Source organism: Monodelphis domestica, chromosome 7 (genome assembly GCF_027887165.1).
Source record: "Monodelphis domestica isolate mMonDom1 chromosome 7, mMonDom1.pri, whole genome shotgun sequence".
Classification (NCBI taxonomy): Eukaryota; Metazoa; Chordata; class Mammalia; order Didelphimorphia; family Didelphidae; genus Monodelphis; species Monodelphis domestica.
Window position 1 is genome coordinate 290,922,161 of NC_077233.1, and position 26,462 is coordinate 290,948,622.

The 26,462-nt window shown below is 38.5% G+C and overlaps 1 protein-coding gene across 1 annotated transcript in view; it reads right to left on the minus strand.

The window, feature by feature from the left end:
* Positions 1–26,462, minus strand: part of SHC3 (SHC adaptor protein 3) — a 150,521-nt gene that overhangs the window by 27,089 nt on the left and 96,970 nt on the right. Inside the window, exons 7-9 of the mRNA XM_001375787.4 lie at positions 13,303–13,429; positions 7,840–7,990; positions 6,399–6,486 (exon numbers count right to left, since the gene is read on the minus strand). Coding sequence (XP_001375824.2) covers positions 6,399–6,486; positions 7,840–7,990; positions 13,303–13,429 — 366 coding nt within the window. The remainder of the gene's footprint in view (positions 1–6,398; positions 6,487–7,839; positions 7,991–13,302; positions 13,430–26,462) is intronic.

The following is a 26,462-nucleotide window of genomic DNA, read 5'->3' on the forward strand; positions in this document are numbered from 1 at the left end:
TTGTTTAATGGAGTCTAAATTGGCATCCTCGTCCAGTCATCTGTAGGCAGGTTGTGAGTATCCAGTGGGGTATTCTGGGAAAAGGATTTGTTCTCTTCTACCTCAGACTCACATAATGCATTGCTGTTGGATCTATGACAACTGCTCAAATGGTACAAGCTCTATTTCTAACAGCTTAAATAATAGGCCAAGAAAATGACCCACTAAAAATGTTCCCTTTAGGACATTAATCAATGCAAATGCTACAGATGTGGGGGTGAGAATGCGCGTGTCAAGTGCATCGAGAAATATTCACAGCATGAGAAACCAATCATCAGATTTAGGACTTGCTTGTCTTCCCACTTAGACGCATTGGTCCAAATACTGTCCACTCCTAAATAAAATCCCTATCCTGAAAATTACGTCGTTTTTAAATGTAAGGGGGAGATAAGACTTGGAGTCTAGAGATGTGCACTGAAGTTCTGCCTCTGCCATGTACCAGCTATTGAACACCAGCGACACCTTGGACAACCTCGTAAGCCGATGTTACAAGGATTTACCCATCCGTGCCACTAGGGGGGGCTTTACCCAAGGTCCTCTGGCCTCGCAAATCCTGCCATCATAAGTTCAGACCAGCAAAACAAAATAATGGTGCAAAATCTATTGAATATGTATATTCTTTAATATGATCATTCTGAACAATTACATGTGCAGATAGGCATATATACTGTCAATGGTTGGGGCAACTTCATTTTTTATATTTTCCAACTAAAATATTTCAACCCTATAGGTCCATCTGCTCCGACCATGCAAAAGGAAAAGCCTCTAAGATGTAGTATCCATTATCTCTGATCAACCTCAAGGTGAGCATCTGCAAATTCATCTAACTTGAATCTTGGAAGGCTCTTTAAAAATGAAGGGCATTCCTCGAAGGTGTATGACTTAGCGTTTGCCACCAGGTTTGTACTGGAAGACTTGCCATTTTTTGAGGAACTTTCCAGAGCTTGTACGTTGAGGGCCCAGGGTTCCCCTTTCATGAGGAGGCATCATATAGTAGGATTTAAGAGGAGATTCATTCCAAATTCAAATGAGTACCTCTTCTCTGGGTTCCCTGATTTTTTCATCTCCTTCTAAATTTGAAATCTTATCCAAGTGTTCATCTTTTTGTTGTCACTGCTGTTTTGCTCTTTTTATTTGTCCTATCTATCTTCATTCATAAAGTCAGAACTTTCTGACTGCTTGCAAAATCCAATTGCTTTTCTTTGTTCTTATGCTAAGAGCTCTGAGTGCCAATTCTGAATTTCTGAAGTTGCTGGATATGGATTTAATTGAATAAAGTTAGTAAAAGTTCAAAGTAGAGAATGTGAAGGCACAGACAGAGGAGGATTTTTAGTCAAAGTATAATTATTTCTTTATATGATCCTTTGACTCCTAAACCTTATCTCATTATTTAGGGTCTAACTTATACCTTTGGCTTGTGGCCCACTTTTAAGGACATTTACTAGCTACCTAGCTAAAAATCCCCAAACTTTGACTTCCCCAACTATGTGCTCAGATAGGCTACTCTTCCTGCATCGAGCTAGTACTTCCATGGTAGCACCAAAGCTGGTCCATTGTGTAGCCCTTTGCCATCCGACATCTAGCGAGACATGCTTTAATAGTTCAGATTTTCAGAAGGAAGCACCCCATCCTTGCTTTAGTCAATAAGAAATGCCATGCATACCCTCTTGTTCCAAGGCAAAGAGGAATACCCACTGCTATCCAGGTGATCCCAGGGTAAGAAAACCCTATATAATCCACACTACAACCCCAGCAAGCTAATAATCACTAACAGCCCTTAAGCTACTTCATTGTCTTGCACTCTTGGCTGGTGCCTAGATAGCATCCTTCTCATCTCACGGGGATCATGTCAAACCTCATATAAGACTCCCTTCAGGCTCTGCCCTTCTTCCTGTCTCCTGTCCCTAATTAGGTTGTACTGATGCCACTCTGATCACCTCTGGAATCATTGCTGCCTGCTTACCAACTGCCAGCGCTAGAAAGTGCCAACATATGAATAAAGCCTTCTTTGGTGACTCTTGGAGTCATTCCTTCTTGGCACAATCTAAACAAACTAACTGGATGAACAACAGCCAAATTAGGACTATTGGTATCTACCTTCCATATCCATGAGCCACTCACCACTGCTCCTCTGAGGCTGAGAAGGACAGGTGGCTTCCCAAGCAAGAGTCAGGCTACTGAATCACCTGCCATGCTCCAGTGGTACGAGCTCCTTCACGGCCTCATCCTATGAACTCACGAACTAGATAACCACACGGATATCCTGCAGAGCATAAATCTGTCACTCAGGACTCAAATAAAAATGCTGAGGATCTCAACCTCATGCTCCAGCAACAGAGAACTAGCTTTCTCTTTAGACCTATGAGTGCTGTATGATGCTAGAAAAGAAGTCTTGTTCTATTAGCTCAGGGATAAGCAGTAAAGTGGCTGCTGGAGGAAGAGCCGGAGTTTGAAGCAGGGCTGAGAGAGAGTGTCAATTTCAGATGTGACAGTTACAACCATTTTCTGTGTCAATGACTCACTCTGGCAGTTAGCAGAGACACACCCAGAGACTCTCTGTCAGGGCTGGAGGAGGAACATCTTTGCCTCTCTCTGTCTGAGGGAAAGACCTGAAGGAGCTCAGGGTCTCCTTTCCCAACTTGGGAAACACTAGTGACTATCTATTGTGGTTTTATAGATTGTTTAACTCTGAGAAGACCAAAGAAAAACCTAGTCTTTGGTTTGGACTCTGAGTCTTAACAGACATGATTCTTGTTGAGACTCAACCAGCTAGCCTTTGTTATTTTATAACTGTTAGGCAATGTTAAGAATTATAAGGATACTAGTGGTAGTTTTATTTAGATAGTATAAATTTGGGTTAGTCAGATCAGGGAGGATTAATGCAGCCTGTGAAACACAAGAGAAGCAGTTCCTTGCAGAACCCAGGTTTATTTGGGTGGATTTAGAATCCCTTAGAATTAGAAGTCCTTGTTATCCTTATATATTTCAATAAATATTTTATTTTTTATAATATGAGTCTCTTTAGCATCCTTGCACCTGGCCCCAAAGAGAAGTCCACATTTGAGCTTCACTTCATCACTGAAGATACTTTTGATTACATCTATCAAAAGTATCTGAACAGTTTTGAATCTGTATTGGCAAGTTTTCTGTCTATATTTTTATGTAGCTCATCATTGTTATTTATTTTTACAGTGCTGATCATGGCTGTAATTAGGATCTGCTGATGCTCTGTTTAGCATAACAGGACTTCTTCCCAGGCTGAGGTACTGAACCATGGGCCGCAACAATAGGGAATCTCTTCCTTCTATGGTCAAAGAAAGTCAGTACCTTTTAGACAGTATAAGTGGCTATGTTAGTATTGCTGCTAGCAAACAGACTTCTATCTATTGACATGAATGACTCTATTTCAGGAAAAGGAAAACATTTATATATAATTCTCAGAATTTGAACTTTTCCCCTCACCCCACACTCATGCTCCCAAGGACAGCCACAAATAACTAACATGCTCTGTTCCTTCTTCATCTCAAGGTTATCAAATTGTCCTATTTTCCTTTCAAGGTTGCTCACAGAAAAAAACAACAAGTCTGCTTATTTTACTAGGTAGACCCATGACATACTTTCAAAAATGAGGCTGCTTTTCCTCAGGACTTTGTACTCAGTTTGAGAGAATTCTTCCTTCTGAATTCCCCTCCAGCTATATGTTCTTAAATAAAGCTTCTTCTGCTTTGTGAGGTGTGTTTCCCCCCATGGCAGGTAGGAAGGGCTAACATTATTATTACATTTTATGGAATAAAAAATGGAAATAAAATGTATTATTTTAAAAGAAAAACTGTAATTTATCCTCTTGTGGAGTCTGTGACTGATAAGTATTGCTAACTATGACACACTAAGATCAGCATAACAAAAACTGATTTTGATTAACAATAATTTTGTAAACATGCTGCTAATAAATTTTCTAATAGACATTTCCTATTTAGGGACGTTAGCCCAAATGGGGGCCTCATCTGTTACACTATTTCATATACACACATGTCATACATAATACAGCTGTTACGTAAAAGAGACCCGGGGCAAAGACTAATTCAAAGTAAATTGATGGATTCGAGCCTTGATTCATGGTGAAGAATGACCATCTGATTTGGGGATCAGTATAGGAAACTGACGGAGCTCCCTGGCTTGTCAGAAAACAAGCCAGTGTGAATCTGTCGCATAGCTGGGAAAATGAAGTCCAGTACTATCCACTAAGTGGTACAGAAGTCTTTAGTTTCAGCCAATACATATATGATTGGGCTTCTTCCTTGCTTTGTTCTTACGCTATATAGAGGATGGAATTTTAGTATGAACACTCCTCTATGGAGCCTTCTTCTGCTTGCTACTGGCATAATTCTCCGCCTAGAATCTAAGATGACCGAAAGGAATGTTCTGGGCCAAGAGAACTGATTTCATGCACATACAAACATTTTAAAATGGCTTTTTAAGCCGTTTCCTCAGCCCTTTCTGTACTTCTCTCTTCTCTGGCAATTTTTGAGTGAGAAAGAAAGGCTGTCAGCCTCTACATCGGGGGAGGGACAACAGGAGAGACCTGAGAATAGGGCACCTATTTCTTCTATTAGTTCTTGATCTTAGGTGAATGAGAACCCAGAGATGCAATGGGCCAGAGTATAACCTCGTGAGCTATGGAAAGTCCCCATCAGAGGTCACTTTAGAAGCTTGAGACAAGAGCGGAGACCACAAGAGCTCCAGCAACAGTAACTGATTCTGGTGAGGGTCACCCTGTTCGACCCAGTCCAGCAGTGAATGGACCTAGCAGCTGAGATACCCTGTACTGAATGAACACACAAAATCCATCTTTTAAGTCTCCTTAGTGGAAAACAAAGACCTGGACAGGACAGATATTTCATGTCTGCAACGCTCCTTCCTCTTGCATATGTCATGATCCATCTAAATGAAACTCATGTCTTCATTGCAACAATTGTTTTATTGTTTGAGGGTCTTCGATCTGTCTAACTGAACGAACAACTTGGACAAGGATTCTTTCCTGATTCCCAATCTGAGACGATCATCGCTCAATAATGTTTTTAGAAACCGAACACTAACACAACGTGGTTTGTAGGCCATCTCCTTTGTTAGGCAATGTGGCAGGTAAAAGACCAAATGACCAAGGAAGTAGAACTTTGAGTTTCTGATTTGTTATCATTATACATGCATGGCAATTGCCCAGCAAATGAGGACCTGGCCACTTCCTTTGCCAGGGCTGGACCCCCAAATTAGAGGGAGACAGACTTTGACACATTAAAACTATTGCTCAAATTCAGCCAATAAATGAAAAGGCAACAGTACAACATGAGGCAATCTGATTTCAAATTGGAGGAAAGATGAGCGACTTTCTAATTTAGGAGGGGGAGAGTAAACAGATAGCATTCTCTAAAGTCAGAAAAGGTGGTCTCCCACTGCCCCCAAAAGGATATGGAAGCGACAACTAACTGGTCAGTATGGGGCCAGTTTTCATGTAAGACACATGGGTCGCTTGGGATGTACAATTACGAGAAAATTCTTTGCAACAATATTAGAATCTGAGTGCATTTCTAGTCAACATGACCGAGGTGCTTGTTTAAGGGTCTCTAAACAATGGGTATGGGCGGTCTAGTTTCCTACCCATGCAGAACCAGGGTCAAACAATGCAATAAGATTTTCTCTGAATTCCTACAATTGAATAATTGAATAGATAAACAGAGAGAGACCTGAACTGAGTCATAGAATAGTGCCAGTGTGGATCTCTCAGTTCCCACAATGAATCATTTATGGTCCTAATCCTTTCAATTCCTTCAATTTCCCTCAATCATTATCTCCTTGAGAGGAGGCACGTTTAAAATTTCTTTTTATTCCCAGTGTTTAGTGCATAGTAGGCACTTAATAAATGCTTGTGATTTGACCTGACCAATTGCTCTTACGGTGCCAAGGAGTAAATCCTCTCTTCCCACAAAATATCACAAAAGTAATGGTAATAGTCAAAGACCGGGCAACTCACTGGTATTGATTTGGTAAAAGACATTTGCATCCTTTAACTCAAAGGACAGCTAGGAGATACAGCAGCTAGCCTGGAGTCAGGAAGCCCTGAATTCAAATCTGGCCTCTAACATTTGCAAGTGGTGTGATCATGGGTAAGTTGCTTAATCTGTTTGGCTCAGTTTCCTCATCCGTAAAATAAGGATAATAACATCTATTTATTTTGAGGACTGATAATAATAATAATAATAATGAAGTTCTTAGCACAGTGTCTAACTCATAGTAGTTGCTATGTTAGCTATTATTAAACGATGGAACCCTGAAATCCAATTTAATATTCCAAATCCACTTACCTTGCCAAATAGGTACATGCTGCCCATCATCACTGAATTTGCATCCTAAATGCCGTCCCTGGTAGTAAGTTTGCTCTCTTCCTGCAGACTATGGACACGGACACGGACACACACACACACACACACACACACACACACACACACACACACAAAGAAAAAGAATCATCCTCTTCAAATTTCACTATTGTTAAGAGCTGTAATAATAGCAATGGTGGCCTTCGTGTTGTAGCAGATTACATCCTCGATTTCTAGCCAATTTTCTCTTCAGGGCTCTAGGATGGCATTAAGATTCCAGGTCCTTTGAGGAATGTTTGCGGAGGTGTAAGGAGGACTTTGTAACCTCATGAAAACTCTACTCCACCTCCTTGGCTTCATTAGCTCTCATCAGCCCTTATCAAGTGTAACAATGAAACGTGCCTTTCCCTAAGCAGCCAAGTTATTCACAGAGATTTTGAAGTGCTATTCAATTAGGAGGTATCTACTCTTTTCAAAGGCAACACATAAATATTGGGGTTCATTCTTCAGTCTGAGGTAATGCAGTGATCTCACCGCTCCATTTGCATACACATAAGGATCTGCTCTTACTGAAATGTCCCTTGTAAAGCAGCATTACCATTTTACCTCACACGTTTCTGGCTTAAGGTAAGCACCAGATTTTCATGTTATAAAAAGAGATATGAGGACATTAAAATGCTGAGTGATTTCCTTAGGGAGGGTAGGAAGGAGATGAAGAGAGGCGTACAGTCCCAGCAGTTTATCTTTCCTGAGAACTACATATACTAGTCCATGCTTAGTGGTTCCAAAATATCCTGATATTTTTATCTTCCTCATTCTTTCTGTTCTTCTCTGCATCCATACCACAGGGGTAGCATGATGGTGACTATGATGAGGAAGTCACAGTGGTTCCACTAGCAAGGAAGAAACTATTTTAGCCAAATCATTCTATTTCCTTCTCCACTCCTAACCCCATTTCACACACTGATCTTTTAAAAGCATGTACTAAATTGGAGGAAAGGGAGAGAGAAAGTAGGATTCTCAGATCTCAAATCTCTATACTAACTATATGGGTATCACTAAACAAGGGGAGAATATATGCATCCGCCTCTAGGTTGGAGCTGTGCTCCATCACTGAATAGTGAACTCCTAAGCCAGAACAAAATCTTAGAAACATGATGTGAGAAGAGCAGCATGAAATGATGCAAGTACTAGTGTAATTTGTGTTGAACCGAGCACTCATTTTCACTTTTCATTCGAGTGTCTCAAAATTCAGACTATTCAGAAACAAAATATATTAACATTTATCTCACACAAAAAAATCCCATGAAAGAAATGGAAATAAATTGCCCAAAGAACATAGTTTGAGTAAAAGATCTGTCTGAAATAGATGCACTCTTCAGCTCACTAACCCTTCAGAGAAGGAAAAATAAGTCTGCTGACCTACCTTGCTTGGGTGAGCAGTACAAATGCTGGTTTTTGATCTAGCATCAAAAGACCCTCCTGTATGGAGCACTTTGTTTGGAATGCTGTTATAATATGGATGTTCTGCTCTTTCTCCTTCGTCCTCCATCCACGGCTCATCCAGACTTTGCCTGCTGTGAGAATAAGTTGGGCACTGCCTTTAGTGAGGAAAGAATGCTTGCAATGCAATCCATTAGTCTAATGAATGCCATTCAGACTTTTAATGAGATCATGTCAACACCCACATGCATAGTCTACAGCGTCTGTCCTTGACTAGCCATCTCACTCGACATTTCTGGCCACTTTTTTCCTGAAACAGCTGCTGACTATTCAAATGAGCTGTGCTCAGAGAAACTCAGCCTTTCTGTTTTCTTCTTGTTCTGTCCTGGTAATACAGTGCATAGGAGTGTGCTCTAGCCTCTACCTTCAACCATATTCTCTATCTCTCTCAGGCCACTCCTAAAACTCCATGAGCCTGGCTCCAGCTGAACGTGTACGTCTTCCCTGTTACTGAAGAAGAGGAGAAAAATAATCTGTGTAAGAAACTATGTGCATTTCTCTTCCCTTCTCAATCCTTTGGCACCCTAACTCCCTGGGATGTATATCAACCATCCAGAAAATGCACCTTTATTAAGTGCTTACTCTAGAGTTACAAGGCTTGGCAATGGAGATAAAAAAGACCTCCAAAAAAGGGGGGGGGGGAGAAGAAATAGATCTTACTCTTATGGGTCTTACATTTTATTGATAGAGACAACATATAAACATATAACTAAATGAAGAATAGATGTAAGATAAATAGCTGTGTGAAGCCCAGAAAACATCACTTTTTCCACTCTAAATACATTTTATTTTTAGTAATAGCTTTTGTTTTCATATAATCTTAATTTGCCAATATAGCTTCCATATTGTAAAAAGGTAAATTGGGAAGGCCCTGAAAGATGGACACATTGGTTGGTCAAGGTTTAACAGGACTTGACCTGACAGGGTGCCTTCCCCCAGGACAGAGATCAAAAATGGATGTCTGTCTCTGCTCCTCCCTGCCAGAAGTCTGGTGACCAAAGAAGGCGTTGTTTGTTGGCTTGGTCAGGCAGGGTAAAAGGTCATGGGAGCTGTCCTATGGACCAGAAGGAACTGGGGGCCTGGGCATAGCTGTAGCAGGCCTAAAGGGTATCCCTCAATTGGGCAGAGATTAAAGATGGCGCTTCTCTGCTCAAGGCCGGTGATTTGGGCTGGCCTGAGATCCAGCTGTGTCAGCAAGGTTGAGACCCCTCAAGGGAAGAAGCCTGTCTGTTTGCTAGGGAGTTTAGCTTTGCCTAGCACCCTGAGGGGAATATTCCTTGACATAGACTTGCTCAGGGAGAAAGGGAATGGCTGGTGATTGAGGCTTGGCTTGACTAAATCGAGGTGAGCCTCTCTCCTGGAACCCTTCTGACTGTCCTCCTTCTCACCCCCCACAAGTTAGATGGCACTGCTATGTTTCATTGTGATAGCTGTGTGAAGTTTGATGAAGTGAAGTGAGAGTAAATTGGATCAGGAAAGAGGGGAATAGGAAGCCCTATCTATTCCCAATGGCTGGCAGTCTTCTGCCCTCAGCCCAGCTGAGAACATTCCACGAAATCCTTGCAGAATTGGATGGTTTCTACTTATTTCTAACCCTGGGCTGATCAATCAATGTCTCTAGGATGTTAGTAATTCAACGTTGAGAGATTCCCCTGGTGGCTCAGGGCATCCACCCTCAATGCAAACCCTTCAGGCAGCCTGCTGTTTCACAGAGTCCACACAGTTGTCGGGCTTCTGGGAACAGCCAAAGGAGCATCAAAGGTCTTTTCCAAAAGATGGCTTTTGCTCAGGAAATGCTGCAAAGGCTCCAGGAGGAAAGGTTCAAAGCTCCTTTCCCATCAAGAGTTCACCTCCGAACCAAGTTCCGTTGGCCCTTAGAATCCTCCTGTCATTCAACATTCCATGCTTTTTCCTCCTGCTTGGCCCTGTTCCTGTACATTTTTTGCATCTTTGGCAAATCTGCCTTCTCAATAGCAGAGAATTATCTCTTATAAAATAAAAAACAGAACTTTTTTAAAGTTTGTCTACCAGTTAAGAACATGAAAAGAAAATCTATTCTACTCTTGCTAAATCTGGTTCCAGAGGTTCTGAGCTTTGCTTGGGAAATACTTAATGAGCTATGACTGTCTCCAGCTCCCACCACCTCTCTCTAGATGGATCTTTTCTCTCTTGAGGCCCCAAAGTGTCTATTTTCCTGGAGATGCCTTCTTTGGAGGTTCTTCAGAACTCTTCATGCTTCCCCTCCAGATGAGTCCACGTCTCTTCTTCGTGTGTCTCACACGTTCTTCATTATTTCATAGGCCCAGTGAAAGTGATTTTCCCAGTTGCTTCTTTCACCAAACAAGAGTTTTTTCTATGGGGTTTGCGTGTAGGAGTGGGAATATGAGATTGTGTGCATGCCTATGGCCAACGTCTAAATATTTGAGTATGCCGACAGATGTTGTAAGATCAAAAAGAAAGATGGTGACTGGCCAAGCAAAGGATATATTGGAAATGTGAAAGAAGAGAGATATGTCAAAGAGCATAAGTAAATGGCAGGAAGTTCTTGAGAAAAGGGCATGTGTCTGATAGTGCAAGTGTGAGAAAAGACGTGACTAACTGAAAGATGAGGGTGGGATGGCCACGATATTCCGATTTTTAAAGTCTACACTTGTCCTATGAAATGCCACAGTACCAAGGAGGTCACCTCAAGCAGAATTTTAGCCATTTAAAAGGATTTCCTCTTTTTTCTTAATATTCATGATGCTGTTCCACAATAGCTATCACACTCAATGGCTTTTGAGATTTGACATAACTTTGTTCTGATGGACCACCAACTGTCTGAGAGAGATGATAGTTTGGTAGGCCATTCCTTTAGCATTCAGCATTTCCAGTTCTGCCTTGTGATCAACCAATTTATGTTATTTTCCATAGTGACTTTTAAAGCATGGTCCTCCAAGCTTGGGAGATTAGAATTCTCTATCCTCATCAGGAACAGGTGACCTAAAAATCAATGACGTAACATCTTCTGAGCGATTCACACACCGTCAAATAAATAATAGTGCCCTAAAGAGTAAAGGCTCAGTTGGTGCAAGTTACTCTGAGAACCTACATATAAGGATTCATTCATCTAAAGAACCAAATTCCAATTGTGAAACAACGAATGAAAGAACCAAGCAATGGTTCTCCTATTTCCCTTGCTGCTTCTCCAAACTCTGGGTTCTGTCCATGAATTTCACACAAAGTGGCTTAGGTAGTCATAGAATTTAAGAGCAGTCAGAAGCCTGAGGAATTACCTTGTTCTAATTCTTAATTTTTCAGGGACTTAAGATTCTATAGGTTATACCCCAAAGAGATGACAAGGAAAAAGACCTGGGCAAGAACATTCATAGCTGCACTCTTCGTGGTGGCCAAAAATTGGAAAATGAGGGGATGCCCTTCCATTGGGGAATGGCTGAACACATTGTGGTCTATGTTGGTGATGGAATACTATTGTGCTCAAAGGAATAATAAAGTGGAGGAATTCCATGGGAACTGGAACTACCTCCAAGAACTGATGCAGAGCGAAAGGAGCAGAACCAGGAGAACATTGTACACAGAGACTGATACATTGTGGTACAATCAAAGGTAATGGACTTCTCCATTAGTCTCAATGCAATGTCCCTGAACAACCTGCAGGGATCAAGGAGGAAAAAAAAACATTACCCACAAGCAGAGGGCAAATGGTGGAAGTAAAAACACCGAGGAAAGGCAACTGCTTGACTACAGGGATGGAGAGGATATGGGGATATGATTGAGGAAAGACTCTGAATGAACACCCTAATACAAAAACCAATAACATGGAAATGAGCTCAGAACAAGGACACATGTGATAGCCAGAGGAATCAAGCAGTGCCAATGGGAGGGGGGAGGAAGAAAATGATCTTTGTTTCTAATAAATAGTGTTTGAAAATGACCAAATAAAAAAATGTTTAGAATAAAAAAAAAGATTCTATAGGCCCAAAATACAAACCAGATCTCCTAACTTTCAGTCCTGTGCCCTTTTCATTATTTCATGCTACCTCTTCAACGTAGTAAATCTAAAATCTGCTTCCATTCCAACATGCATTTGAAATTGTTTTCTCACAATAAAAAGTGAAATCTATTAAGAAAATGTTAAGAAATAATCATTGAGAGCAGACCCTCTGTATAGTGGAGATTTTTCATTCTGGGAACCTGGGAATAAAAATACTACTTATGTGCCCTTACATGGAAATGCATGTTTTTAAAAATTATTTTTGATAAATGAAAAACAAAAATAGAACTATGAAGAAAGATGAAAGCCAAAAAAGAAATATGAAAGATCTATATTATCATTAAAGGCAATATAGGAAATGCATCTTTTATTAATCAATTCCAAAAATAAAACATTAGAACTAGGGATCACATGCCCTCCTCCTCAAAAAATGAATTTCAGACAAGTAAACAAAGTCATATTTTGGATAATAGACTATAAACTAATGGGACAAGGAGATAGTGCAAGCTAAAAATATTCTTAAATTGGCCCAAGAAGACTTAGAAAGAATCCCAGATGACACACATATAGCAGGGTCTTAAGGGAAGGGCAGCTCATTCTTAAACATTTAAGTTTTACATTGTGGATTGCAACCATGCTCCACTACTACACATTTATGAGTTCCTAAGGTCATAGTTATGGAGCTGGAAGAGACTTTAAAGGCCATCGAGTCCAACCCTTTCACTTTACAGATGAGGAAGTTGAGGCACTGAGAAGTGAAAAGACTCACTCAGGATTAAACCACTGTGTCAGCCTTTCTCATTCCATAGCCTAACCACTGAGCAATGATGTTTCTATCATAAACAGGACTTTAGATCAGGTGAATCTTAACACTAACTGGCTCACAATGGCATTTCTTTTTTATTTTATCTTCTTACAATATAAGGAAATTATGGGGAAATAATTTCAGCCATTATGCAATCATTAGCTCAAATATGGCTCTTAGAAGGCAAAGCACTGATACATAGATGATGCTATTGTTCTGAACTGTAAACTTCCAGAAAGCACAGGCTGTGCGCTCAATAACTTCATTGAGTAGCAGCCACTGCCAAGAAGAGGAAGGTTTTACCACTGCTTTTCATTGATGCTGATAAGATGGATGCAATGAGAAGTAGAATGAACCTGGTGAAAGGTGACGCATAGAACCATTCCAGGAAAGAAAAACAATTACAGCGAAATAGCTTTTAGTGTCACTATTATTGTATGAAATGGTTCTCCCAATGCTGAAGTCCATCTGCTTATTTCCGCCTGCCATTACCATATTATATTCCAGGTGATTCTGTTAAGAAAACATTTAGCAGCCTTAATACCAAACACCGTCCTAGAGAACTGCTTTCCCAACAAAGCACTTACCATTCATGGAGAGCCTGTAGCTTGGACGGACATCGCAAATACTGCTTGAATCGAAGCTCAAAAGCTTGACCTATGGTCCTGATAACATCCCGAGCCAGGCCGTCGGCGCATTCCAGGATATGGCAGGCTAAGGAGAGCAAGGAAAAGGAGCTGTCCATGCAGAAGACTTTGAGTGCACTTTCCATGCTTCGGGACCAGTAAGACTTCCCCAGATTAGAAACTACTCCAAGAAAGCCTAATGCTTCCAAGTTGGGCTGACTGACCACCGGACTTGTTCAGTCATGTGACAGCTTCATAAAAATCCCTAGAGTTAAGACACCGTGAAATTTGAAAAGTAACCGCAGCCTCCCTTGACGTAAACAAGTTCTTGAGTTTTAGGCTTTACCATAACAGCAAAATCAACTAAGTAAGCTTTTGCCTATTAGACCCTCATCAGGGAGACGGGAATACGCAACTTTGCCACAACTATCCAGATCAGCAATAAAAGTGACTCTAAATTAACTGATAAATAATATATCTTATTCGTTAATACAGAGACATAAGAGTCTTAAGGTCCCACAAAACTTACCATTTTTATTTTTTGTTTATTACATTTTTATCCCTTGTATTATTTATTTTACATTTATTGATAGGTTTGTCTCTCTTATATTTCCAGTTTTTAGGGTTATCAAAATCAAAATATTAATAAATAAACAACGACCTCTCATTTGAGAGCTCTTGCATACCTAGCTTTTCCAGGTTTTTTTAAACCCTCACCTTCCTTCTTAGAATCAGTACTGTGTATTGGTTCCAAGGCAGAAGAGCTGTAAGGGCTGGCAATGGGGGTCAAGTGACTTGCCCAGGATCACACAGTTGGGAAGTGTATGAGGCCAAATTTGAACCCAAGACCTCCCATCTCTAGGACTGACTCTCAATCCACTGAGTCACCCAGCTGCCCCCACTGTGAGGTTTTACAAATATTATCTTATGTAATCCTCATAACAACCCTGAGAGGTAATATTATGATTCCCATTTTAGAGCTGAGGAAACTGAGGTAGATAGAGGCTAAATTACTTGTCTAGAATCACACAGTTCATAAATGACAAAAGTTGAATTTGAAATCAGGTCTTCCTCACTGCAGGTCCAGCATTCTATCCCCAACACCACCTATCTATCTAGGCAGGCGCAACAAATAATTGTATGAGAAGAGAGTAGCCTTCCTGGTCTGATCGTGACCTGTTACCGTTCTATTTTCTTCCCATCCTCTTTATGGAGGAGCTAATGATCATCGAGAGGGCCACAGAGTAGACAGGAGGAGGAGGAGGGAGAAGAAACATGAGAACGTGAATGGGTCCTATAATGGTAATCAAAACTAGTGTATAGAAGCAAGAGGTGACAGTCGCATCATGTGCTTTGCTCTAAATTCAATAAAGAGAGCTCGTCATTAACCTTTTACTAAGGAGAGGTCACAATACGGCGACAGGACAAGGTTTAACGACTAGCAGCCGAAACACCGGACTCAGAGCCGCAAGCTAGAATCCTACGCGCTCGAAGACTCTCAAAAGCGCATTGTGTGAGAGTCTATCTAAGAAATCTAAAGACCTCACTAAAAGGTTTTGAAAATGAATTTCCACAAATAATACCATTTGGAATACTGTAACGTGGCAGTTTGAAGTAAATTCCGAGAGTTTCAAATTCTAATGGTCATTTTCCATCATTTTAACTTACTTGACATTTTTAAGTATAAATGTTTATTTCCAAGGAGAGTTAGTTGGCTCTTTTAAGGAATTGTTAGGAATTCTTTTCTCCACATTAAGTGTCATATGAACAGATGCCCATTTTATTGCAGCCGTGAGGTGAAAGTGGTGGATCTAGTGGATGGAGGGGCAGGCTTAGCATCCTGGAGACCGTGGCATCTGGGCTTGCCTCCGGAGTCTTGGCTATGGGATCACGTCAATAAGCAATGACTACCCTGAAGAGTTTGGTATTGGAGCTTCGGGTTGCTTTGTTCAAGGACTGGAGAGTACAAGAGAAAAGAGCATGTTTCCACAATTAGAGAGTACTTTGGGGTATCCGACCGTCTGAGCCCCTGCTACAGCTCATTCTTGAACGTACGAGTGACTTCAAGGGAGCCGGAACCTCTCCATCATTTTATTTTTCCAATTTGTCAAGTGGGGACACTTTGTGACTCATACGAAGGCTCTGAATTAAAAGATCTGCGAAGCACAATAAGCCTTTCCAAAATAGAGAGTTTCCCACACAAAGTGCCTTGTACTATTACGCTGGAAGAGATTTCCTGCAATAAGGGAAGTACTTTTATCTCTTACTTGTTTTTTTTTTTCTATTTTTCCACGTATTTGTTCTAAAACATGTCTCCTTCCCTCCCCCATGCACGTCACCTTGTAATGCAGAATGTGCAACCTTGGTAATCGTTCCCTTGGCAACCGCCAGAGCTCTACTAGGCATAGAGAGAGACATGAAAGGTAAGCTTATTAAAATATGAAAACTGAAAGAGGAGGAAAAACACAAAGAAGTCATTAGCTTCTCCTCCACACGCTGCTTCTTTGCCTTCTTGGAAAGGGCACAATAATCGGAGGTAAACTATTTCCATCATGAAAGCCATCCCCTGTTCACCTAGTTATTTGTCATCTAAGGATAACTAAACGCCTCGGGCTCACTGAGCACCCCGCACAAATAGAAATCCCAAGGTGGAGTCTTACAGCACCCAGCAGGTCGTGTTATTGGGAAGTTTTGCTCTCTCGGGACACAGCTTCCTCGCTAGGACCACGGCTCCCTCTGGAATAACAATGAGCTCTGCACATAGGAAGTGGGGAAAGTGCTGAACAGGAAAGTAGGTCCGAGGTAATATCGGAATCACACTATCGCCTCTCTCCCTTTGCTATCTGTAGGTCATACTTTCATGGATGGGCACAATGGATGAGCCCACACAAGGCTCAGAGGCGGCTGCTGGCATTTTTAGTGTTGGACATGCTTTGTTGAGCAGCAACCCTTGGTAAACTCAAATCAAATTTTAAATGGCACATATTAATGCCTAGGAATGTGGAAGGCTAAATGAGTCGCCCAGTTAGAGCTTTGGGGAGGTGAACATAATCTATGAGATTAAGAGATTAGACATGAGCCCTGAGGTCCCTTTCGACTCAAAATTCTCTGACTGGATGAATGCGAAAAGGGCAATGGGAGTCAAGGGTTATGGGCTGATAGCCAGGACTTTCAGCTCTTGTCTGTTTGTTGGCTAGAGCAGGACTTAAGTAACATAATTCTAAATGAGGATACGATATCTCAAAGAAGCTTATGTGAGCAGAGCAGGAGGGATAACTGAGGAACATTTGGGGGAGATTCATTATCTAGATGATTTAACAAAGATAGTTGTTGCACTTACCGATAATATTTTTAATACTCGATCAGAAAAAATACTAACTGAAACAATATCTATAACAAATTCAATTGAGGGGCATAGTGGGTAGCAATGGTACAGAGGACAGTCCTACTCCAAGTACAATTTTGATCCTACAGAGAGTAATGCCTATAAGGAAGTGGAGGAATGGCTCCAGGAGAAAAAGAAAGGAAGCAAATATTTATCAGCTGTCTACTTTGTACTAGGCACTGTACTCAGCACTACACAAATATTCTCTCACTTGATCCACCCAAAAACCCTGAAAGGTAGATACTACAATTATACCCGTTTGACAGTTAAGAAAACTGAGGCAAGCAAAGGTCAAATGATTGTTTTAGGGTGACACAGCTTCATCCCAGATCTTCTAGTTTCCATTCCCAGTGTTCAATCCATTGTCACCTAGTAGGAGGGGAAGATCACCACAAGAACATGGAGGGTCAGGAGCTGAGGAGCAAAGATTGAGTTACGGATCATCACAAAGACAATGCTAGGCAATGAATCCTTTTCCAGTTTCCATTGATAGGGAAATCAGATTGTGAGTTGTAAAATATTGCCAGCCAAATCTACAAAGAGCTACATTCTTCAAAAGTCACTAAAAGGGGCAGTTGGGTGCCTCAGTAGATTGAGAGTCAGGCCTACAGATGGGAGGTCCTAGGTTCAAATCTGGCCACAGACACTTCCCAGCTGGGTGACCCTGGGTAAGTCACTTAACGCCCATTGCCTATCCCTTACTGCTCTTCTGTCTTGGAACCAATATTGGTTCCAAGACAGAAGGTAGGGGTTTAAAAAAAAGTCACTAAAAAACAACAACAAAACACACTTGTAACATTGGTTAGGCAAATAGGTTAACTGACACAACTGGAGATATCCTTATTAAGAGAGGTCATAATTGGTTTATGTAAAACAGAGGAAATAGTCAAATAATACCAGAAAAATCACTAATAATGAAAGACATGTACATGAAAATGACTCTGAAGTACCAGCTCGTTCCCATGAGATTCCCATGAAGGCAAAAAAGGGAAAAGTCAAATACTACAGAGAATATGGAAAAATAGGTAATTAATACACTGTTGGTAAAGCTGTGAACTCGTACAATCATTCTTGAAAGCAACCTGGGACTATGACCAAAACATTATTAAAATTCTGGAGCATAGAACAAATACCCTTTGATCCAGCAATACCACTATTGGGTTTATACCTCCAAGAGACCAAGAAAATAGGAAAAGGGTCAATAAGTACAAAAATATTGATAGCAGCTCCTTTGTGGTGGCAAAGAATTGGAAACTGAGAGGATGCTCATAAATTAGGAAATGGCTGAACCAGTCATGGTATAAGAATGTCTGGGAATATTATTGTGCTATAAGAAACGATAAAGGAGAGGGCTTCCGAAAAATCTGGGAAGACTTATATGAACCAATACAAGATGAAGTCATCAGAATCATGACAACACTTTATACAATAATAGCAATATTGTAAAGATAACCAGCTTTGAAAGAACTGGTAGCCATCCATACCTAGAGACAGAACTGCTGACCTTATTGTGTAGACTGAAGCATATTTTCTTCTTTCTTTTTCTTGATTTTTTTAGAACATAGCTAAAATGGAAATATATTTGAAATGCCATTTATATTTGTAATGGGCTTTATTTTTCTTACCGTTTTAGTAAGTAGAGGAATATGTAAAGGAAGGGAGAGAATTTGGAACTGAAAATAAAATATAACTGAACTTAAATAAAATTAAGGAGTTGAAAAAAAGAAAGAGCATTAGAAAGTCTCCCCATCAATCTTATCTTCATAAATTCTGGGTTTCTGATGAAGGTGCTTATAATTAAAATAGAAAAGTAAAAGAGACAAGGTGATAACATTTGCAAAAGCCAAAAATGGAAATAGAAATCATCTTTTAAACATATCACAAATAATAGAGAAAAGAGAAAAACATTGCCTCTTTACTAAATTACACAGTGTAATTCAATAATAGTTATCACAAGACCTAAATATGAAGGGAAGGTAACAGTTTCCCACTGACTTTATTTTAAACACACATAAATACATAATAATTGCAAGGGTAAAAATAAATGTAAATTGTAACGACTTATACTTGAGTTCCAAAAAAATCAAATTTGAAGGTTTAAGATAAGGGAGATGGGATTAGAAAGTAGTTCTGAAAAAGATGTGGGAATCTTAGTAGAATACAAGTTCAATATAAAAAAGTGGGGTGATACAGCAGCCAAATGAGTTGGATTAAGTTTTGGATTAAGTTTCTACTTTCTAAATATTTTCTTTTTTTTTTTTTAGTAACAAATGTCCACCTAAGTTTTCCAAAGCCATGTAATACATATTGTCTCCTCCCTTCTCCCACCCCTCTCTTCCCAGAGCAGCTAAGGATTTCAATCTGGGTTAAACATGTATTATCAAGCAAAACACATTTCCATATTATCCATTTTTTGTGAAGGGTTAAATTTCGGAAGTAAGAATTTGAACAAAAGTTAGGAGAGCATTTTCTTAAACCCAACATGCTTAGTTTATTATTAGGAAAGTAAGGATAGGAGAAAGAAAGGAAGAAAGTGAGAGTAATCTTATAATAGTTTATAACTACACTTAATATCCCAATCCTAACTAAAATTTTTCTAAAAAACCTGAATCTTATCTGCCTTCGAGGGCAGTGCCTTCTGTCAGAGCCAGGCTCCAGCCTAACTTTTCTACTCTGACTATCTAATAATTTACCCACTATCTATCTACCCAATGTGATCAATCAATAATCAATAAGGCTGTTAAGACCTTAAATCTGTTTCTCAGTCTCCAATTGTTAGTCCCAGAGAAAGCAATCCACACACCCCTTTCCCCAGGTGACCCAGTGACCAAAAGCCCTTTCTAGCTGCCAGCTGCAACTAACTTTAAGTCACACCCTTCTGTCACCAACTAATAGTTTGCACAGCAGGGGGGGGGTCTCTTACTCAGAAATCTTTTTGCTCCCTTGGCTCTTAAATATAAAAAGGAAGAAATTAAGAAAAATTCTCAACTTTTGTAAGCAAATAATCTAATAGAACCCAACCCCCCAAACAAATACCCAAATAAGCAAATGATAGAACATGTGTTTTCACCTGTATTTCTACTCCAACAGTTCTTTCTCTAGAGGTAGATAGCATTCTTGTTCATAAATTCTCAGAATTGTCCTGGCTCACTGAAATGCTGTTAGTAGCAAAGTCTATTACATTTATTTGATCATTCCACAATATTGCAGTTACTGGTATAATAATATCCTGGTTTTCCTTACTTTCCAGTTCTTTCTGAAATCATCCTGTTCATCAGATCTTACAGCACAATGGTGTTCCATCACCATCATACACCACAATTTGTTCAGCCATTCTCCAATTGAGGGACATCCTCTTAGTTTCCAATTCTTTGACACCACAAAAAGAGCAACTATAAATATTTTTGAACAAACAGGTCCTTTCCCTTTTTTTCTCTCTCTTTGGGATACAGACCGAGTAGTGGTATTACTGGATCAAAAAGTACACATTCTTTTATAGCCCTTTGGGCATAGTTCCAAATTGCCCTCCAGAATGATTGGATCAGTTCACAACTCTACCAGCAATGCATTAGTGTCCAAATACCCTCTAACATTTATTATTTTCCTTTAATATTATGTTGGCCAATCTGATAGGTGTTTTAATTTGCATTTCTCTAATCAAGTGGAATTTAGAACATTTTTATATGATTATTGCTACCTTTGATTTCTTCATCTGAAAACTGCCTATCCCTTGACCATTTATCAATTGGGGAATGACTTGGATTTTTATAAATTTTACTTAGTTCTTAACATAGTTGAGAAATCAGACCTTTATCAGAGAAATTTGTTATAAAAACTTTTTCCCAGCTTATTATTTCCCTTCTCATCTTAGTAGCATTGGTTTTGATAGTACAAATACTTTTAAATTTAATATAATCAAAGTGATTCATTTTACATTTTGTAGTACTCTCTGTCTCCTGTTTGGTCATAAATTCATCCTTTTTCTATAGATCTCACAGGTAAACTCTTATACATTCTTCTAATTTACTTATAATATCACTCTATGTATAAATCATATACACATTTTGAATTTATCCTGGTATAGGGTGTGATATTGATCTAAACCTAATTTTTGTCATACTGTTTTCCAATTTTCCCAGAAGTTTTTGTCAATTAGTGATTTCTTATCCCCAAAGCTGAGGTACATGGGTTTATCAAACACTAGATTGGTGAGGTCATTTACCCCTAGACGATTCTCATTGATCTATCCTTCTGTTACTCAGCCAGTACCAGATTGTTTTGATGATTACTTGTACAGTTAAGAGCTGGTACTACTATGGAACCATCCTTCACATTTTTGTCATTAATTTCCTTTAAATTCTTGACCTTTTATTCTATCAGATGAATTTTGTTATAATTTTTTCTAGTTCTACAAAAAGTTTTTTGGTAGTTTTATAGGGATGGCACTAATTTAGGTAGAATTGTCATTTTTATTCTATTAACTCAGCCTACTCATGAGCAATTAATGTTTTTCCAGTTGTTTAGATCTAATTTTCTTTATGTGAAGTGTTTTGTAATTGTATCCAAATAGTTCCTGCATCTCTCTTGGCAAATAGATTCCCAGGTATTTTGTGTTGTTTAGAGTGATTTTAAATAGAGTTTATCATTCTATTTCTTGCTGTTGAGTTTTGTTGGAAATATAGAAATGCTGACAGATTGATGTGAGTTTATTTTGCATTAGTTATTTCAACTAGCTTTTTAGTTGATTTTCTAGGATTCTCTAAGTATACCATCATTTCATCTACAGAAAGTAATAGTTCAGTTTCCTTCTTGCCTAATTTAAATTCCTTTAATTTCTTTCTAATTCTTAGTACAATAAAAAAAAAATAATAGCAGGGATAAATTGGTATCCTTTCTTCCTGATCTTATTGGGAAGGCTTCTAATTTATTCCCATTGCAGATGATGATACTTGCTGATGGTTTTAAATAAATACTACTCATTATTTTAAGGAAAGGTCCTTTTATTCACTATGTTTTCTAGTGTTTTCAAAAGGAAAGGGGGCTTTATTTTGTCAAAGGCTTTTTCTGCATCTGTTGATTTCTGTCATTTTGATTATTAATATGGTCAATTATGCTGATGGTTTTTCTAATATTAAACCAGACTTGCATTTCTAGTATAAACCCTACTTGATCATAGTGAACAATCCTTGTGATATATTGCTAGTATCCTTGCTAGTATTTTATTTAAGACTTTGCATCAATGTTCATTAAAGAAATTGGTTTGTATTTTTCTTTCTCAATTTTTGGTCTTCCTGGGTTAGGTATTAGCCCCATATTTATGTCCTGAAAAGAATTTGGTAGGACTCCTTCTTTTCTTATTTTGCTGAATAGTTTGTATTTTGTTGGGATTAATTGTTCTATAAATTTTTTAAAGAACTCATTTGGGAATTCATTTGACATTGGGGATTTTTTCTTGGGGAGTTCATTGATGGCTTGTTCAATTCCTTTTTCTGACATGGTATTATTTAAGTATTCTATTTCCTTTTTTTTGTTAACCTGAGCAATTTATATTTTTGTAAATATTCATCCATTTCATCTAGATTATAAGGTTTATTGTCATAAAACTGGGTGCAAAAGCTCCTAATCACTATTTTAATTTCCTCTTTATTAGAGCTGAAATCACCTTTTCATTTTTGATACTGGTAAATTTATTCTCTTCTTTTCTTTTTTAATCAAAGTTTTTATTTTATTTGTTTTTATTGAACCAGATCTTAGTTTTATTTATTAGTTTAATAGTTCTTTTACTTTTGATTTTATTAATTTTTTTTTGAATTTTAAGGTTTCCAATTTAGTCTTTAGCTGGGGGTTTTAAATTTGTTCTTTTTCTCATTTTTTTAGTTGTAAACATTGCTGCTTTTTCTCCATTTTATTTACATAAGCATTCAGGGATATAAATTTCCCACTGAGTATTGCTTTGGTTGTATCCCATAAATTTTGATGTGTTGTCTCTTGTCATTCTCTTCAATGAAATCAGTGAGTGTTTCTGTGATTTCTTCTTTGATCTACCCATTTTGAAGAATTAGATTATTAATTAATTTTAATTTGCCTCTCCATGAACCTTTATTGATTGTAATTTTTATTGAACTCTGATATGAAAGCATTGCATTTATTATTTCTGCTTTTCTGGATTTGGTTGTAAAGATTTTATCCCCTGGTACATGGTCAGTTTATATATATATATATATATATATATATATATATATATATATATATATATATACAATGTGCTGCTGAAAAGAAGGCATATTCCTTTCTATCCTTATTCAATTTTCTCCATATATTAATTATCTCTAACTTTTCTAAAAGGTCATTCACTTCCTGTACTTCTTTCTTATTTATTTTTGGTTAGATTTATCTAGTTCTGGTAGGGAAGGTTTAGGTCCTCCACTAGTACAGTTTTATAATCTATTTGCTCCTTAAGCTCCAATACTTTCTCCTTTAAAAATCTGTATGCTAAATGATCTAAATTGACTAAATTTTTTTTTTTTTAAATCTGGATGCTATACGATTTGGTGCATGTATGTTAAGCACTGTTATTTCTTCATTGTCTATACTGTCTTTTATCAAGATGTAATTACTTTGTGTATATCTTTTAATCAGATCTATTTTTGCTTTAGCTTTTTCTGAGATCATGATCACTATTCCTGCTTTTTTTTGTCTCACTTGAAATCCAATAAATTCTGCTCTAGCTTTATTCTGTGTGTGTCTACCTGCCTCAAATGTGTTTCTTATAAACAACAAACAGTAGGATTCTGGTTTTTAATCCATTCTACTATCAGCTATCTACTTTTTGGGCAAGTCCATCCCATTTACATTCATAGTTATGATTATCATCTGTGTATTCCCCTCTATCTTGATTTCCTCTTTTAATCCTGCCATTTTGCTTTGGGGTGGGCCAGCCTCCCACAGGAGACAGGGTCCTGGAGATGGGACAGTGTTGGCAAAATGATGGATGGGACACAGCTTTTGCATTCAACCCACAGCACAGGTTTCACAGAATAAACTTCTCAGCCTTGGCTGAGGCCTGGCTTTATTTTATACCCTCATGATCACACATCTACTTGCCACACAGTTTCATTCTCAATATACATGTTTCCATGGAAACTAACAATAGACAGGAAGCCTAGGGAGATAGTCAATAAAATATTGTTGATAAGGGCAGGATCAGTGGGTAGAATCGGCATGACTCAGATATAGATTGGGGAATTCAGAGCACAGATTTACCAGAAGTTTTTATGCCTAGAAAAGAGGGAACTATCTAAGTGGGTATATAAGAATCCTTAGGTTTAATATTATAAGTGGGCTCTCCTGGTAATATCCTGGGGGGACAGACTGTTTATTTTAATTATAATTTATATTTATTATTATTTTTTATTATATATATATATATATAAAATGAATGTTAATACAGAGTGTCTGTATTAACCTTGCAAGCATGTTGCTCTGATCTATTTTTCCTAGGGCTAAGTAAGAATAATAATCATGGTAATTCCAATAATAAGGGGGAGTTAATAATGAAAGTCACTTAGGGGGGTTTCAGTGGGTTTTTCCATCCTTCCTGGGGGATGCTTTGCAGTCCTCAGTTTCCACGTGGACCATGTCAAACAGTGTGGTCTTTGGTGTGCAAAAACGGAGATTTGAACCCCGGACTTTAATTCCCAGAAGTCCTTGGTAGCTCCCAGAGCTCCCCATAATCCCAGGTGAGGTCCTCACCTAGGCCGAGAACTGAAATTGTAATTAAGCTGACTCTCCACCTACTTTGACTCTCTCTCAGCTTCCACTTCTAGGAACAGGCGGTTCTCCACCTAGCCGGCAAAAATGTAGGTTGCATGTGCTTTCTTATTTGGTATTTTCTTTATCTCTTAATCTTTAATAAACCTCATAAAAATATAATACCTTTAGCAGAAAAACTAAATTTTAATCTTAACAGATGGCTCCTGGCACACTTTCTCTTTCCCTCCACACCAGTGTTTTACTTTTAGTCCCTCCCTTTTCCCCTTCCCCTCCCTCATATTACTCCCCTTCCCAACACCTCTCTTCCTATTCCTCTCATACTTCTCTGTAGGATCTTTTAATGACTTCGCCCAACTTATCCCTCCCTTATATTACTCCCCTCCCCAACACTCCCTTTTTTATTGCCCTTATACTTCTCTACAGGAATCTGGCTGTTCTTCCCTCTCTGAGCTAATTCTAATGTGAGTTAGGTTTAAATTTTACCCATCACTACCCTCATCCTTGGCTCCACTATAATGGTATCCCTACCTCCACACCTCTTTCTGTGACATAATTTAACCCATTCTACTTTTCTCTTCCCATTTTCCTTAATATGATCCTCTTTTTCACCCTAGGTTTTTTATTTTTTTAATATATTATCCTAAACAGCTTACTACCACACTCTCTATGTATACTTCTTGTACTATGACTATGCTAAAAATTTTAAAGCATTACAGATATCAGCTTTCCCTATAGGAATATAAATAATTTTATCTTATTGAAGCCCTTAAACATTTTCTCTTTCTTATTTACCTTTTCATGCTTCTCTTGAATTTTGTATTTGGACATCAAGTTTTCTGTTTAAGTCTGGTCTTTTATTCAGGAATGCTTAGAGTTCTTATACTTTATTAAATGACCATACTTTCCTCTGAAAGAATATAGTCATTTTTGATGGGTAGTTAATCTTGTTTGTAAAATCAGTTCCCTTGCCTTCTCAAATATATTCCAAGCCTTCTGGTCCTTTAATGTGGAAGCTGCCAGATCCTGTGTAGTTCTGACTAGGGCTCCATGATATTTGAATTGTTTCTTTCTGGTTACTTGCAATAATTTATCCTTGATCTAGAAGCTCTTAAACTTATCTATGACATTCCTGGGGGTTGTCATTTGGAGATTTGTTGCAGGAGGGGTTTCTTTTAATTACTATTTTACCATCTTGTTCAAAAACGTTAGGGTAGTTTTCTTGAAATATTTCTTATAATATGATGTGTAGGCTTTTTTTGTCATGAATTTGAGGTAGCCCAATAATTTCAAATTGTGTGTCCTGGATCTGTTTTCCAGGTCAGTTGTTTTTTTAAAAAGAGATATTTCATAATTTCTCCTATTTTTTCAATCTTTTGTTTTTGTTTTATTGTTTCTTGATGTCTTGTAAAGTCATTAGCTTCTATTTGCCCAATTCTAATTTTTAAAGACTGGATTTCTTCTATGACCTTTTGATCCAGAAAAGGGGGGAAGGTGTCTGAGTTGCTCTTTTGTTAGTATAGCCTGCATTCCAGGATCCTGAAATTAGTTTATGCATAGTCATAGGACCTGGTGAATTAATTGTGGGAAGTGGTCAGCCAGCACTCCTCTGCATGCAATTATACTTCTATTTCCCTCTTATCCCATGAAAATCAGCTCTTCCTACTTTTCAAGTTATATTCAGCCCAAGAGCCCCCTCACTCCATCTCGCTATTGGTTTTTTTACTTCTGTCATTTTGAGGTGCTTTTTAAGGACTGGTTTGGAAAAATTGTCAAAGCAGTTTTAGATTTTGCTGCTACTGTCTCCATCTTGATTCTCTAAGTAGATTTTCTAAGAATTAGGAGATTACAGTCTCACTGTATTATACTCTTATTAGACCTCATCTAGAGTATTGATCCAGTTCTGGGCAAAATACTTTAATAAGGGCATTTATAAACTAGAGTATTCAGAGAAAGTCAGCCAGGG